Source organism: Candidozyma haemuli (genome assembly GCF_002926055.2).
Source record: "Candidozyma haemuli strain B11899 chromosome Unknown B_2014730914, whole genome shotgun sequence".
NCBI classification, from domain to species: Eukaryota; Fungi; Ascomycota; class Pichiomycetes; order Serinales; family Metschnikowiaceae; genus Candidozyma; species Candidozyma haemuli.
This window is the reverse complement of record NW_020289902.1, coordinates 344,498-360,850: the sequence shown is the minus strand read 5'-3', so window position 1 is coordinate 360,850 and position 16,353 is coordinate 344,498. Positions and strand designations below refer to the sequence as shown.

General features: G+C 45.9%; 7 protein-coding genes across 7 annotated transcripts; 2 read left to right on the top strand and 5 right to left on the bottom strand. All coding sequences in view use genetic code 12, as the record gives it.

The window, feature by feature from the left end:
• Positions 1-3: 3 nt before the first annotated feature.
• GYP8 (Gyp8p) lies at positions 4-1,836 on the bottom strand (the record flags this gene model as incomplete). Its single annotated transcript, XM_025484747.1, has 1 exon — positions 4-1,836. One exon carries the CDS (start codon positions 1,834-1,836, stop codon positions 4-6), a length of 1,833 nt encoding a protein of 610 aa, XP_025339678.1.
• Positions 1,837-3,913: 2,077 nt separating this feature from the next.
• CXQ85_001023 (uncharacterized protein) lies at positions 3,914-5,101 on the top strand (the record flags this gene model as incomplete). The annotated part of the gene is made up of 1 exon (XM_025484746.1): positions 3,914-5,101. One exon carries the CDS (start codon positions 3,914-3,916, stop codon positions 5,099-5,101), a length of 1,188 nt encoding a protein of 395 aa, XP_025339677.1.
• Positions 5,102-5,184: 83 nt separating this feature from the next.
• GRE3 (trifunctional aldehyde reductase/xylose reductase/glucose 1-dehydrogenase (NADP(+))) lies at positions 5,185-6,141 on the bottom strand (the record flags this gene model as incomplete). Its single annotated transcript, XM_025484745.1, has 1 exon — positions 5,185-6,141. The coding sequence occupies one exon, from the start codon at positions 6,139-6,141 to the stop codon at positions 5,185-5,187; it is 957 nt and encodes a 318-aa protein (XP_025339676.1).
• A 1,996-nt stretch (positions 6,142-8,137) lies between these two features.
• CXQ85_001021 (uncharacterized protein) lies at positions 8,138-10,561 on the top strand (the record flags this gene model as incomplete). The annotated part of the gene is made up of 1 exon (XM_025484744.1): positions 8,138-10,561. One exon carries the CDS (start codon positions 8,138-8,140, stop codon positions 10,559-10,561), a length of 2,424 nt encoding a protein of 807 aa, XP_025339675.1.
• Positions 10,562-10,652: 91 nt separating this feature from the next.
• On the bottom strand, positions 10,653-11,120 carry ARC15 (Arc15p; the record flags this gene model as incomplete). The annotated part of the gene is made up of 1 exon (XM_025484743.1): positions 10,653-11,120. The coding sequence occupies one exon, from the start codon at positions 11,118-11,120 to the stop codon at positions 10,653-10,655; it is 468 nt and encodes a 155-aa protein (XP_025339674.1).
• A 1,322-nt stretch (positions 11,121-12,442) lies between these two features.
• On the bottom strand, positions 12,443-12,835 carry CXQ85_001019 (uncharacterized protein; the record flags this gene model as incomplete). The annotated part of the gene is made up of 1 exon (XM_025484742.1): positions 12,443-12,835. The coding sequence occupies one exon, from the start codon at positions 12,833-12,835 to the stop codon at positions 12,443-12,445; it is 393 nt and encodes a 130-aa protein (XP_025339673.1).
• A 222-nt stretch (positions 12,836-13,057) lies between these two features.
• Positions 13,058-14,716, bottom strand: PGI1 (glucose-6-phosphate isomerase; the record flags this gene model as incomplete). Its single annotated transcript, XM_025484741.1, has 1 exon — positions 13,058-14,716. One exon carries the CDS (start codon positions 14,714-14,716, stop codon positions 13,058-13,060), a length of 1,659 nt encoding a protein of 552 aa, XP_025339672.1.
• Positions 14,717-16,353: the final 1,637 nt, after the last annotated feature.

The window sequence follows — 16,353 nt, the reverse complement described above, 5'->3', positions numbered from 1 at the left end:
TTCTTATCTGCGCAATACATAGATGGAATCACGAACGGTGCCTATCCCGAGTTGGGTAACGTCAATGCCTGCGTTGAGCGCTTCGCCGAACTTCGAGGTAATACCGCCCGCAACTTCTCGAAAGCCATGGCGTACTGTGGACAATGTTTCGGGAATAAGTGACTCAACAGAGGAGCCGATGGAATTAAGCAGTCCCAATGGACCTAATGGATAGTTCCTGATGCTCACCTCGCTATGGCGAAGTAAACAGTGTACTAAAAATCCAACGAAACCAACACTTACGCTGATCTTGTAGATGTTATGACGAAGAATTCCTCTTTGTTTCTTGCGCTTGGCAACAGTACTATCGTCACCACTAACGTTGTCGTCAGAGCGGCTGAATATCTTCTTGAAAAATAACGAAGACTTGTTTACTAACGTATTGTTCAAGGAATTCGAGGCGGCACTCAAACTGGACAAAGACGATGAAAGCAGATTTGTCTGGGAAGAAATCACCTCATCTTCTGCCGATGTGAAGGAGTCCGTCATTGTACTTTGCTCAATGTGATGGACAAGTAGCTCGGAAGAATGCGCTGTTTCAGCTTGTTGTTCTTGATGCTGAAGCTGGAGAAGTTTATCGAATTCGGGCGGCTCTAAAAGTTGTGGTGCCTGTTTGGAATCATTTAAAGATGAGGAAGTCATCAAGACTGAATGCTTGTTGAAGCGACCAAACCATAAATCAAAGGTGCGTTCTCTGTTTGAAAGATCCAGCAAAGGATGCTGCTCAATCAACAGCCTTGCCTTACTCAAGATCTGCAGAACGTCTTTCTGAGTAAGATTTGCGAACAAGTTTGAAGCACTCAAGGCATTATGGGCCTCGGCGGGATCGATATTGTACATCGCATCCAAATCGCCTTCTTCAAGGCTCAAATTGGTCATAATGTCTTTCTTGAAATGGTGCAAAGCTGCGGTATAAATGTACAAGCTCGCAGACACGGATTTGTAGCTAAAAATGAAGTCCCAGATTTGGTATAGATAGGTTAAATTGGAAATATCATGGCTGAACAAGGTAAGAATCAGCAGGAGGGGCTCAATAAACTTATAGTCGTAATACTGGCCATTGGTACACTGGTACGACTGACTCGATACCGAGGTCAATTGAAACAAAAGCGGATCGGTTTCCTCAAGAAGCGCCGCAATAATCTTCAAGTGGTTCACCGTAAGGTCAATATTAGGAAGCATAAAGTCTCTCAAGTGAAACACCGTAATCCATTCCAAGAACTCCAGCGCCCAGACCTCGAGATCCTTATCGGGCGGGTTGGTATGAGACAAAATAAGTATTATGCTAGCAATGTCATGGTAGCCCTGGTAATAATGGAGACCAGGGTACTTCCGTAGCACGCCAACAATAAGACTAAAGAGGCGCCGGCGCATCTCCTCGATATCAGCAAAAGAATACACAAACGAAAAAGAGCACCCAGCCAGTGGGAATTTTTGCAGCTCGACACCGCCCGTAAACAGTCTTCTGGTATCCAAAACAACCTGGTCCTCGTCTCTATGTTCCGGTAAATCATTAACGTTAAGCTGATAAAGAAACGTATCACGCATTGGCAACGGGATATCCAAAAGGAACGTCCACACAAAATGACGAACCATAATATTCAACAAACCCTCCAGGCTCCTGCTAAGTTCTTGCAATGTATCCCGATCTCTACACTTTGATGCTAGCACGAGAGCCTTGGTTTTCAAGTCCTTAGCAGTCTGGCTGAGCGGACACTCCTCTTTATATAGTGACGGGTCCCACAGCTTAAAGTCGACCCAGTCTTTACACAGAAGGGGGTCAGACGACGCCAGCATGTTGGGAAAGTGGTGAATGGGGGAAAGTGGTGAAGATGGAACTGTGTGATAAGGTGGGACGGTTTATTGACCCTGGGTGGTGCTAGCTGCAGGAGAGGCCTCTAGAAGAGGGAGGAATAAAGGAGGGAACGGCGGGTAGTTTTTGAGTTTTGGAGGGTTGGAGGGTGTTGAGGAGGTCGGTAAGTATGGGGATTGGTATTGGGCTGTTTTGATTTGGGTCGTGGTGGGCGAAAGACTGTGGATTGTGTGTGTTCGCTTTGGGTGCAAATTTCATGCGCCAGAGCCCAAGGTTGGGAAAGCAAGAGATGGGTGAATGGGGATTTTTGGTTGAGTGTAGGGAGTTTTGTTTATGATAAGGGATTTAGGTAGTTTGGGGGATTCTCTTTTATTTTTTCATTTTCTTACGTTTCAAGTCTTTTTGGTGACCACTGGCAGTTGTTGAGTTACACCGTCATGTGAGATATGGTGGCTTTGGCAGTGGAGGAGATGGAACGGCATCGGGGGATCGACGGGAAGAATGAAAAATGGAAGAAAGAGTATGGCAGGTTTTGGAGGTTTTGGGAGGTGTTTGTGGTTCAGGTTCGGTGGGGGTTGGTGGAGTTGGATCTGAATGGGAGCGGTAGAGGTTGGACAGGAAGTGGTAGGGAGTGAGTAGGGCAATTCGAAGGATTTTGGTCCTTAGGTTCTGTAGATTGGAGGGTTTGGCAGTAAAGTTGGTTTATTAAAGAGTGGTCACTTAGGACTTGCAGGTACTTGTTACTGGTGTCTCCATTCTACTAGTCAATCTGATCAGACAGATTGGTAAAGGGTAATTGATGAAATATTGGAAGGGTTTCTAAATGACTTATGAAAGTTCAGGCAAAACACCTGAATGCATGATCTTTAAATTTAAGTTTGACCAGAGACAGTAGAGCATGGTTAGTTCTTGTAGGCATATGATTATCTGTAACCATTCAGTTCTGATCAACCAATTCCACACTCTTATTACAACGTCCCAATTCTCCAAAAATGTCCCATAACTAGAAACTCGGCGAATCCTTTTCCATCAGTAAGTACGAAGTTTTTGGATACATGGTAGGAAACAGGACGTCTGCCCTACAAGTACTCACAAAGATGGACAAGATAAGCCAGAGCACCTATTCCTTTGATGCCTGTCCATGAATTTCTTTCAATTTATCCTTCAGTCGTTTATGACTACCACAATCCAAAAGGTACCAGAAACCATCATTCAAGTTCATTTTTGTATGTCCCCCTTCTCTTATCTCTCCCTTCCATCACCTCCCTATTCCTCCAACCAAGTACCCACCAATCTCCAAACGGCCACTTCCAATGCCCTAAACTACCCAACCTGCCTAACGCCTTATCTTCAAATATCTCACCGTCCGCTTGACCTCCACTCACCCTCCACTTTGTGACATCTTCTTCCTTCCTTCTTTTTAGCACCTGCATTAGTCTACGTCAAGGGTCCACCTCCCACGATAAGCCCAATTCCGTGCCGAACCTACTTCCACCCAAAAAAGCACCAGCAAATCTAAACCACGGTAAATCTCAATAACCAAGCATCTACAACCCACAATTCTTATTGTTTCCACCTCCCACGAACCTTCTCTACCTTCTCGCTTATGCCGCTAAGCAAAAAATATAAGCACCTCTTGCCTCGCACCGCAGCTCTTTGCATGGACCCTTACGTCAGCCTATAGCTGCAAATAGACAGAGAAAAGACATTTACATAGGAAATGGGCAGGGTAAGGTGGATGCTGAGTTTGAGCTAATTTGGACCAACTGATACATGTATTCAATGTATGGAAGGTAGAATGTGGGGACCAAACTGGCCCAATTACCTCCACTTACCTCCAACTCCATACTTCATCCACCCCTCGCTTTAACCTTCCACCCTTCTTCCACGGCATTCACGGCTCCACGCCTCCACCACTAAAAAGCTAAAACCTAAACGCCCCTCCAATTGGCCAGTCTCCTCCCGATGCCGCTTAGGACCAATTCCGCGCTTCCCCAGATTCCTTTCCGGAATACTACCCAGTCTATATATATGAACTAGGTTCTTCTTCTTGATCCAGCAATGACCAACCAGGATTTCAGTCTTTCTTCCGATGCCCTCACGGTAGAGATCGAGGGCATTTCTACCGCTTTCCACTACGTGTGGCTTAGAGACAATTGCCATTGCAGCGAGTGTTTCTACGATATCACCAAGCAGAGGTTGCTTAACTCGGCGACCATCGATGAAAATATCCGTCCTGAAGTGTGTAAGGCAGTGGGGGACGGGTTCGAGATTGTGTGGTCTCAGAACCAGCACAAGTCAAAGTACGAGTTGGACTGGTTGAAGCTTCATGCTTATAACCCTAGGATTGTGCCTTTGGAGGATAAGCTTCTGGGGGAGAAGGATGTGTTGAAGAGACAGTACTGGAAGACCAAGGATATCGAGGGAAATATGCCTAGCGTTGATTATGGGGCTATTATGGCTTCTGACGATGCTACTGATGGTGAAGAGGCCATTAAGGATTGGTGTCTCAAGATCTGGAAGTACGGCTTCACCTTGATTGACCATGTACCTGTGACTCCAGAGGATACCGAGATGTTGTGTGAGAAGCTTATGTACATCAGGCCTACCCATTACGGTGGGTTCTGGGACTTTACTTCGGATTTGACCAAGAAGGATACTGCTTACACCAACTTCGATATTCTGTCTCATACTGACGGAACCTACTGGTCTGATACTCCAGGCTTGCAGTTGTTCCATCTTTTGTTCCATGACGGTGAAGGTGGAACCACTTCTTTGGTTGACGCTTTCCAGTGTGCTGAACAGTTGAAAAAGGAAGATCCAGAGAGCTTCGAGCTTTTGACAAGAATTCCTGTTCCAGCACACTCTGCTGGTGAAGAGAAGGTTTGTATCCAGCCAGACCTTCCTCAGCCAGTGTTTAAGCTTGACCATCAGGGCGAGCTTATTCAGGTTCGTTGGAACCAGAGTGACCGTTCGTGTATGGACACTTGGGAGAACCCACTGGATGTGCCTAAGTTCTATAAGGCCATTCGCCAGTGGTACAGGATTATCAGTTCTCCAGAGAACGAGGTGTTCTACCAATTGAAGCCCGGACAGTGCTTGATTTTCGATAACTGGAGATGTTTCCATTCGAGAACTGAGTTTACAGGTAAGAGGAGATTGTGCGGTGCTTACATCAACAGAGACGACTTTGTGTCGAGGTTGAAGTTGTTGAACTTGGGTCGTAAGGCGGTGTTGGACTCAATTTAAAAGGTTATGGGAGAGGTATTTTACGGTGTAGGATGTAGGCAAACAAAAAAATTGTTCTATTAAGCGTCGTTATCTGCGTAGGATTAAACGAAGAGAGGAATCTTGTCCCAGTCCCATGGATCGTTGAATCTCAAGCCAATGTCCAACTTGGCAATGGTTGCGAGTTCATCCTCAGTGAGGCTGAAGTCATTGACAGTCAAGTTCTTCACCAAACGGTCAGTCTTGTTGGACTTTGGAATCACAGCAATACCTCTCTGGGTGGCCCATCTCAACAAGACCTGAGCTGGGGTTCTCTCGTGCTTCTTAGCGATAGTGTTGATGTCCTCGTGCTCAAACAAACCTGGAATGTTCAAAGCACCCTCGTGCTTCAACTCAATGAAAGACTGTGGGCCGAAAGAAGAGTAGGCAGTGATGGCAATACCCTTGGACTGGACCCATTCGACCAATCTCTTCTGCTGCAAGTATGGGTGGTGCTCAATCTGCAACACAGCAGGTGGGATCTTGGCGCCTCTAAGCAAGTCCTCAATCAAAGCACCAGTGAAGTTGGAAATACCAATAGACTTGACCTTGCCGCTCTTGACAAGAGCCTCCATGGCTCTCCAGGTGTCCAAGATAGGAACATCCTCGTAACGCAACTTGTCATCCTTGAGACCCGTAAGACCAGCAGGGTACTTCTCGGATGGAGGAACGTACTTGAGAGCCACAGGGAAGTGAATCAAGAACAAGTCCAAGTACTCGAGGTTCAAGTCACCCAAAACCTGGTCAACAGCTTCCTCCACGTGCTCCGGAGCATGGTTAGTGTTCCACAACTTGGAAACGATAAACAACTCGTCACGAGCAACAATGCCCTGCTCCAAGGCTCTGTTGATACCCTGGCCAACTTCCTTCTCGTTACCGTAGTCCTGAGCGTTATCGAATAATCTGTAGCCAACCTCAATGGCGTTGAAAATCTGGTCAGCGCAGGTCTCCTTGTCGACCTTCCAGCAGCCGAAACCGACCAGAGGCATTTTGTTACCGTCGTTAAGAGTAATGGTGGCCATGATTGATAGTAAGTGGTTTTTTTGGTTTGCGGCAATTGACCGGAAATCGGGCTCCTTTTATACTTCGAGGAGGGGCAACTGTCCAGGAACCCCCGCGAAGCCCGCAGGGTGTGGGGGAACAAAGCACCTGGAGAAGATAAATATGGATTCTGGGGATTTTTGAAGTTTTAGTTAAGTTTAAGCAAAATCCAATATATAGTAAAAACCGGAGAAAATGTCAAGATTGGGATGTCACTTTTGTGTAACTGGGTTTGCAGCCAGAGAGTAGTAGTTGCAATAGAGCACCACCGAGCACCACCTCGAGTACGCTAAGCCACAGACGAATCGAAACAACTCAATGGACCGTTAGTAGAGATATAATGAGGTGGAGATTTTAGTGGTATTGTTAGTTTTGTGGGAGCTGTTCGCTGAGCTTGTTTTGCTAAGGTAGTACGGATTGGAGGTAATGGCTGCGAAAAGCATCACTTACCCCTGAACAGCCTAAACGCTATAAATAAGCATTAAGATTTGGAAATGTCATAGAGGGTATTCTTAGGTGGCAAAAGGCACCAGTTGGAGGTCTCTACGAGCGGCATTCTCGTGAATTCCCCCATTTCGGTCGCCAACGGGCCGGTGCGACACTTTCCCGAGATCTAGTGTGGGGGACATCTTCAGCCTCACGAATGAAGGTAAGAGGACGATGATTGGAGAGAGCTGGAAAGGAGAAGAAAGAGAAGAAGATGGAAGGATTCACGGGTTTTGATTGGATCGAGGTGGGGTAGTTGGTTTGGAAGATGAGGTAAGGCAGTTGGTGGATGTACTGGGATATGTGAGTATGTGGAGAGGCTAGTAGGAGGAAGAGTAATAGTGAAGAATGTGAAGTTTGTGTGAATCTAAGTTTTACTGTGTGAAATAGAGTTGTAGTTAAGCGAGTTCTGGTCTTGGGATGACTGGGTAGAGAAGGGATGGAATGGGTGTGGAGTCTTTTTGGTGGAATGGGTGCAACTGAAAATTACGTCATTGGGGTAATTTTTCACTCCACCAAGGCTCATCTGAAGTAGACTAACCAGTCATTGAACGAAGTTCAATGGTAAAAGTAAGTAGTAGGAAGGCCTAATGACTCCCCATTGAGTTCCAGTATAAATCAGTCTTTGTTTGACATTTTAGGTAACATCCTTGACCATGGTTGACGGCAGGCTGTACATCTAAGAAACATCACGGTAAGTACTTCCCAACACGGTCAATTTTTCCGAAGTTCCCACCAAATCAGAATTAGCAGAATAAGAAAACATCCACTTTCTTTATCTTGAACCTATCACCCTTGCTTTACACACGAATTGGTACCACCTTCTGGTGTTTCCTGGTGAAGTACGCTCTACACCTCGAGATCCATGGCTACGGTCAGACATCCAGTCACTTTCTCCAAAAAAGCACTTAAAGCCTTGAAAACTCATTTCTAGGTCTCCCAGGGGCCTAAGTATTCCCCTCCGTATATTCTTTAACTGCCTGTTCTCGTAGATAGTGAACCTACTGAGCCTTCTTGTAGATCCACCAGCCTCACTACTACTCATTTTGCAACCATTCCACACATCCACCAATTCCACCAAAACTCAGGAAAACACAAGAAAGGAAAGAATCAAAGAAATTTATTCAAATCCAGTACTTCTAAAAAGCATACCTTTTTGTCTATTTTCCTTCTTTTCCTTCTTTCCCTTCCTCTCCCTACTTCTCCCACCACCTCTGTCCAGCCTCACGTTGCGGCTGGAAGAGAAGTAGTGGGGCTGCCTTTACCAAACCAGATCCCCCCAAATACAAAAAAATATAAACTCACTAATTCCATTCCCGTATCTCTTCCCATTCCACTTCGCCTTCCCTTCATTCCCTCCCCTGGTGTCTCAACTTCAAGGTATTTCCACATTCGTCTATATAGTAAACACTGCATTATTACTACTACTCACTCATTATCAACAAAGGGTAACGGTTCCACTGGAAAACCACCACACTAGCCAAACCACATATGATTCCGATTGTTTTGAGGACATGGGCGCTGGACCTGCTGAAGGAACCGGCGTTTCTGAAAAAATCACCTACTGAAGTTGTCTTTGGTGAAAGAACATACTCTTTTGCAGCCATTTACGATGAGGCTGGTGAAGACTGGCACGAGCCATTGAAGAAGAACGGCACCTTGGTTTTAATTGGGCCTACGGGGAGCGGCAAAACAACCACGCTTAGGTTGCTCTTGGAGGATTTCTGTTCGAACGACAAACCGTCCATTACTGCTTTTGAAGTGAGTAGGAATAACGTTGTTCTGGACTTACTCAACAATAAGGCCCAGAAACGGTACTTGAACACGCTTCCTATAGATACACAGTTGCAGTCGAGCCCGCTTACCCATGAACTTATCGAGAAGTTGTTTCGTCTGCGGTTGACTGCTTCCACTAAGGCCAATGCCATGTCTAGCCGCTCGTGTATGCTTGTAAAGCTTGCATGTCAAGGTAAGGAGCTCAATATAGTTGATATGATGGGGAATGAGAGGTTTGAAGCTGGCGGCACCACTTCTAACGCTTTTGCCAATCTGAACGTTTCGTCTATTACTCTGGCCATGCTTAACCGGACCAGCACCAAAAGGTCGTCCAACCTTATCACCAATTTGATCTTTAATGGTTCTATACTGACTCTGGAGATTAGGTTTGTTTTGCACTTGGACCAGAATGGCGATAAGGCGCTTATTAAGTCTTCGTTTAATAATATCGCTGATGTCGTCAAGGGCTTCAAGTTGGAGGTTGATAAGACCAAGCCTGGTCAGAAGAAGGGTACCAAGCTTCCTCTGTATGCTCGTCCTACAGCCTGTTCGTTGAGTCCCAAGAAGAAGCCTATTAAGAGACCATTGACTGCTGCTGCGGTTAATAAACCAGTCAAGCAGCCTAGGCTTTCTCTTTCTACACCTTCGAAACCTCCAATTCCAAGATTTGAAACAGCTTCTCGTACTACTGGATTGACGCAAAAGTTGAAGCACGCCCAACAGGAAGCAGATAAGCTTAAACGGGAGCAAGAGATGAAGACTTTGAAGGATGAGATTTTGGTACTACAAGGAGAAGTGAAGAAAGCAAGGCTAGCTACAGTCCCTTTGAAGGAACTGATTGGCTATTTTAAAGAAGCTTTTGAGGGCGTAGACAACGAAATGAAGACTCTCCATTCGAGGAAAGAAGAGGTTGAGCATGAACTATTACAGAAGGAAACAGAAATCTCAAAGTTGAAGAATTCCTTAAAGGAGGCAGAAACCAAGTTTGATATGCTCAAAGGTGAACTGGAGACAGCCAAAGCTGAGTTTACTGCTACTACCGAAGAAAACGAAAAACTCCAAGCAAAGATCCAGGAACAACTTACCATTCTCAGTCAAAAAGGTGATGATTTGAGCAAACAGCTCGAGGAGAAGGCCAGTCTTAATGAGTCTCTTACCAAGCAGCTAGAAGAAAAAGAGAGTCTTAATGATACCCTTTCCAAGCAGCTAGAAGAAGCTAACGGCAAGTTCTCCAACAAGAACTCAGAGTACGCTAAACTTGAAGAAGAGTTAAACCATGTCAAGGCTGAACTCACACAACAAAGTCACCAACACGAGATAAAAAACAAGGAGCTGGACTCTCTTGTTAGTCTGCTTCGTGGAGATATCAAACAACTCGAAAAGGACGTGAAGAACGCTGGCCTGGAGAACAGCCTTGTGCTTAAGAAGAAAGAAGATGAGATCGCCAAGTTGCAGCAGAAGGTCAAGGAACAGACAGAAAAAGCGTCACTTGAAGCTTCCAATTACCAACTGCTGAAAGCCCAAAATGATGCTCTTGAAGCACAATTGACTACTGAAGCAACCAAGTACCTGAATCTCCAACTGCAGTTGAAGAAACAAGAGGAATTGAGCAAACAGACACACAGTTTCCTCCAGGAGAAGATCAAGAACATGACAGAAGAAAACGAGCGTCTCCTGACAGACCTCACAAGGTTCAAGTCTAAAGGAATCGAGTGGAAGAAGAGAAACGAGGTTTTGGCCAGAGAGAACAATATCATCGAAGCGTCAGAGTACAAGCAAAGAGCCAAGGTCGCTGAACTAGAAGAAACAGTGGAAGAGCTCCAAAAGTACAAGACCAAGTGTGAGTACCTCGACAGCAACCTTCTGGATCTCAGAACACTGTCCCAAAGCGAGGAGCTGAAGCTTAGACAAGAGCTTAATGACTACAAGGAGAAGTACAGAAAGCTCTTGAACGAACTGTCCTTCTCCAAGCCGCTTCTCCTGTCTGATATCTACGAAGATACCACATTTAAAACGTACCTTAAGCACAAGAAGCGGGAACAAGAGCCCAAGAGCAGCCCACTCAAGGAAAGAAACGTTTCTGACCGGAAACACAAGAAGAGGCATTCCCTCACCGTACCGCTCAAGGTCCAGACATGAAGCCACGCAAATACCATACCCATAGTACCGTAATAATACCTAATAATTCGTTCATTTGGTCTATATTATTTCATTTTTCGTCATCCCAGCACTAGACGGTTCTTCTATCACAGAAGAAACGCACCACAGGGCCCAAGCCCGTGACATCAACGGTCTTTTCAAACCAGTTCAACAACAAACCACCCTGCTTGGCACCGTAGCTCGTGTTCATGTTCTTATACAAGTACTTGATCAAGTTATCCTGCTGGTCAGAGTTCAACTGCTTGACAATGTTACTAAACTCATTCACCTGCTTGTTATTCTTGATCGAAACAAGCACCTCGAAAACCGTCTCGGCGTGCAAGTTCTTCGTGGCCTCGTCTGCAACGTATGGTGGGTTATCCAAGGCCAATTGCAATGCCGGCACGAACTGGCCCAGAGACAACGACAGCTTCACCTGTTTAGAGATAGCAGCCACTTCTTCGTAGGACACCGCAGGCAAGTCAGGCACCAAGTCTTCTTTGGAAAGATGGTTTTCTGGCTCGAGCGCGTCGATATCGATTCTTCTCCAGTCCTCCATTCTTAGTTTAGCTGTATGGGGTTGTTCTATGGAGAGTTGGTAAGTAGTGAGGTATCAACTATAGGTGTTGGACGGGTGTATGCAGGCCACACCGGCTTCGGCCCCAAGGGAAGTGGTGGTGAAAACAATAAAGGAGAGAAGGGTTGGGAGATTAGAGGGAGTAGGGGAATTTATGGGTATGGAATGAGTGGGGTGGCTGATTTTGGGAGGCTGGAGCTTGTTGGGTGAGTGGATAGCTGGGGGTTTCTGCTGCGAGTGCCGAGGGCGCCATAGTTAAGGAAGTAGTGGGTGGAGGATGGAGAAAGAGTTGGGCAAGGGTGGTGAAGGGTTGTCGTTAGAGAAGGTGTTTTGGAAGAAAGGAATTTGGAGGTTTTGGTTAGGGGGATTGGAGAGAGGGAGGTTTGGCTGGGGAGGTATGTAGTAGAGGTTACTGAGGGCTCATGGAAGGGAGAGCAGGTGAATGTGGTTTATTGATGGGTATGGTAAAATAAAGATGAATTATTGGTGGGGTTATTTATTTGAGGGGAGATGATTGATAGTGGTTTTAAGTTACCCTGTAGTTTATATTGTTTTGGTGGAGGTATGTCTATGGCTAGTACAGTATAGTCTGTAAGATGTGTAGTGGAATTCCCAGAAGAAGAACTAAACGACTTCTGAAAAATATATTGCCTTATATCACCTTATAACACCTTTATATCTAAGCAATTGAATTCTTCACTTCGTACTCCAATTGAGCTGAGGTGTGAAAGACGTCTTTCACTGGGCATTGATGTCACTGGAGTATCCGACCATAGAAGGACGGAAGCTGCCAGCTCTGACTAAATATTGCTTGCTGTTGATATAGAAGGTCTGAAGTTTGTAACTGAAAGCTTACCAGCCCTTTTCTACCCATTCTTTGCCAAAACTTATACCACTTGGAATGGCTGCAAAACACCTACTAGGACCAGTCTAGCAAAGCACCAAGTGCCCATTTAACCCAAGGTCAATCGAATACCAACCAAAAAGGGCAGCGTAAGCCATAAATTCCCTATTTCAATAACAGTTTTGCCCTTCAGCTCCATATCTCTTACTTGTCCTATCTCATCTCCAGCTTTACCAACACCAGTATCAACTCCACTACCACCACGACCAACACAACTAAGCCTTCTATCCCTACATTCCACCCTACATCCCAACCATTACTTCAAATTATATTTCTAATGCATTAGAACATTCCATGTACCAGCACAGTCGTACTTCCCACGAAACACTCCATTCTACTATACATAGGCCAGCCCTACCTGGCCAAACTAACTCTTCCAGTCTAACAAGCATCCCAGCCATCACTTCCTCTGTCTCTTGGCCAGAGCCTCCTCTTCGTCGTCACCGTCCTTGGAAGCATCGTCCTTAGCGGAATCACCTACCTTGGCTGCAAAGTCATCGATGAACTTCAAAACCGTCAGTTTAAGCTCTTTCGAGTCCACAATAATAACAACAAGACCGTCACTTCCCACCTCATACTTAATATGAGACTCGTTGGGCATGGCCACGTCTTCATCGAATTTATCGAAAAACTGGTCCACCTCATCGAAGGTCTGAACGCAATCAAGCATTCTCTCTTCCATCTCGCCTTCTGGCACGTCTGGCGAGTTGACCACGACAATGGCTCTCATGGGGTTCTCCAAGCCGTCATCCTCTTCGTTGGGACGGGAAATGGGGATATCTTCTGGAGGCATTGGGGAAAAGATCTAATCGATGGGTTGAAAAAGTGATAAACTTGTGCAGGGATCAACAGGCACTATGAGTATGAAGGAAGAGATGAACTGGAACCAAAAGGCAAACCCAAACAACGTTCTACTTTATTCATAACATTTATTTCTACTTTCCAACACTCGTGGCAGCTTTGTTTGCGGCCATTTTCGCAGCTGCCATCGTCCTTACAACCTAGGCTTTCCTAGTCATGCGCTCCACTTCTTGAACTGGTTGATCAAACCGTTGGTGGATGGGTCGTGGTCGCTCACGTCGCTGGAGTTGTCCAACTCCTTGCCGATGGCCTTGGCCAAAACCTTACCCAACTCAACACCCCACTGGTCGAACGAGTTGATGTTCCAGATGGCACCTTCAACAAAGGTAACGTGCTCGTAGTAGGCGATCAAAGCACCCAAAGTAGCTGGGGTGATCTTTTGGGCCAAGATAGAAGTAGTAGGTCTGTTACCAGAGAAGACCTTGTGTGGGATCAAGCCACCGGTAGCACCTTCCTGCTGGACCTGGTTCTCGTCCTTACCGACCATCAAGGCCTCAGACTGGGCAAAGAAGTTGGAGGCCAACATTCTCTGGTGCAAGTTGTTCTCAATAGGGTTGTGAGACTGAGCAGCAAGAATGAAGTCGGCTGGGATCAACTTGGTACCCTGGTGGACCAACTGGAAGAAAGAGTGCTGGGCGTTGGTGGCTGGCTCACCGAACAAGATGGTACCGGTCTGGTAGTTGGTGAAAGAGTTGCCTCTAGTGACAGATTTACCGTTGGACTCCATGGACAATTGCTGGAGGTAGGCTGGGAATCTGTGCATGTACTGGTCGAAAGGAGCGACCAAGTGGGTCTGGGCGCCAAAGAAGTTGTTGTACCACACAGACAAGATACCACCGAGAACGGCGATGTTGTGCTCCAAAGGAGCGGTGGTGAAATGGTGGTCAAAGGCTTCAGCACCCTTCAAGAAGTCGTTGAAGTTATCGAAACCAATGTAGATGGCCACAGACAAGCCAATGGCAGACCAAACAGAGTAACGGCCACCGACCCAGCTCTCAAAACCGAACATGTTCTTGGTGTCGATACCGAATTTGGAAACCTCCTCGGCGTTGGTGGAAAGAGCAGCGAAGTGCTTAGCAATATCGTCCTTCTTAGCCTTCTCCAAGAACCAAGCCTTGGCAGAGTTAGCGTTGGTGGTGGTTTCAGCAGTAGTGAAGGTCTTAGAAGCAATCAAGAACAAAGTGGTCTCCTGGTTCAAGCCCTTCAAGGCCTCAGCCAAGTGAGTACCATCAATGTTAGACACAAAGTGGACATTAAGGCCAGGCTTGGAGTAAGCCTTCAATGCCTCGGTAACCATAACTGGACCCAAGTCAGAACCACCAATTCCAATGTTAACCACATCGGTGATGGCCTTACCGGTGTAACCGGTCCATTTTCCAGATCTGATATCGTCAGAGAACTCCTTCATGTGCTGGAGCACCAGGTCCACCTCAGGAGCAGTGTTTTCACCGTCCACCTTCATCTCCTTCAACAGTCTGTTTCTTAAAGCCACGTGGTACACGGCTCTGCCCTCTGTCTCGTTGATCTTGGAGCCCTTGAACATTTCATCCCTAAGGTGCTCAACGCCAGCCTCCTTGGCCAACTCGAGCAATTCCTTCTTCACTTCATCGTTGATAATGTTCTTGGAGAAATCAAACAAAATCTCCAGCTCGTCAAAGTTCTTGAACGTTTCAGAAAACTTATCAAAACGCTTAGGGTCATGGGCAAACTCATCCTTAACCTTGATGGTCTTGCCAACCTGCTCGTAAACAGCCTCGAGCTTCTTCCAGGCAGGCAAGTCAGAGGAGAGATTGAAATTGGAAAATTGTGACATCAATTGAGTGGGGTACGGGAAAAAAAAGTGGGTAGGGGGAGTTGGAAAGTCTGGATATTTTTTCCTCTCTATATACTATCCCGTGGGTCCGGTGTGTGTAGTGTCAGGTGATAGAAGTCCAGTATTCGGGCCTTACAGGGCCGAGTTTGGGAGGGAGGGAAAGGGTGGACGTGGGAAGAGAAAAGGGGGTGAGTAGAGGGAGGGAAATGGCTGGTTATATATGGTTTTTTTGTTCTGGCTGTGGAATTGACTGGGTGTTGGGTAACCTCTGTTTTTGGGTATACAGGTTATGGAAGGTGGACCAGTAGAGGGAGAGAAAGAGGGAGACAAGGAGGGAAGGAGGAAGGTTAGTTGAGATTTGCTACTTAGTAATTTCTTCTGTTTCTGCTTCTACGTTATCCTCCTAGTCTTCTTCCAATTATCTACCTTTCATGGTTTAGTAAGCGTAGCCTACCTGGTCTTCTGGTCATTTGCAGCCAGTGAGGTGGTCGTATGCACGGAATATGCTAGATCGGGCCGGGAAAACCGGTATGGCTACTACCACCAGTGCCTATTTGATGACTATATAGAGTTGGGCTAGATTTGGTGGTTATGGGGACTTTGACTGAAGGTATACTGTGATTTTGCAACCATTGGGTGAGAAAGTCAAGGAACATGAAAAAACGCTGTAACCACCAAAAATCACAAAAAAAAGTACATCCTCATTCTCTCCTCACCCCCCTCTACCTCCTAAGTACCACTACTACTCTGCAAACTGTGGATCTGCCTGGTAACACTAAACTGGCGGTTTGGTTGCTGCTGGAGGCCTCGTTCGCGCATGCTTACACAGCATTTGACAGTGCATATGCGCTTAAACGGAGCCTAGAGCTGGTTCCACCATGGGCCAGTTTTATAGTGGACTGGATGGATTTTAGGGTTTGGGTGGTGGCAGGGTGGTTGTATTGGTGGTTTGGGAGAGTTTTGGAAGGTTGGGAGGGATTTTGGTGGGGGTGGTTTGGAGTTATGGGTGGTTTGGTGGCATCGTACGGCTGAAATTTGTGTAAGAAGTGGAAAGGAAGAGAAGATGAGGTGAAAAGGGGAATTGATTTTGTGGATTGGGCTGGTGGAGCTCAGGGAAGATGCTAGGGATTGGTTTGTTGTTTGTTCTGGTGATATGTTGTTGTAGTATAGTAGGGTTTAGCTAAGCAACTGGGAACTATATATATGTGTAAAGGCTGGTAGACCTAGAGTATGGAAGGTCTCTTGGCTGAAAGACAGATTATGCTATTCTGTCTGACGTTAAAGTTATTAATGATGCTTTGCAATTGACTGAAAAGTCACACTGTTAGTGGGATACTCTCGTAGGCTTGTGGTTTCTCAAGGTGGAAAGCTAACAAGGCCAAGGTAACTGAACAATCAGTGAAGCGTTCTTCTAAGTCAGGTTTTTCAAGAATCAATATGTAACCACAGGTAACCATCATTGAGACATTGAGTACTTAACGAGTAAGTTGTAAGCTCTATACTATCTTTCCAGCTCTACAAGGAATGGCTGCAAAATATCTACCACTACACTGAACGTAAAGCAATACTAGGAATACGTTTTAATTAACATGAAAATGTCATGCTGAAATGATTGTAATTCTCTAAATCCTATGGAA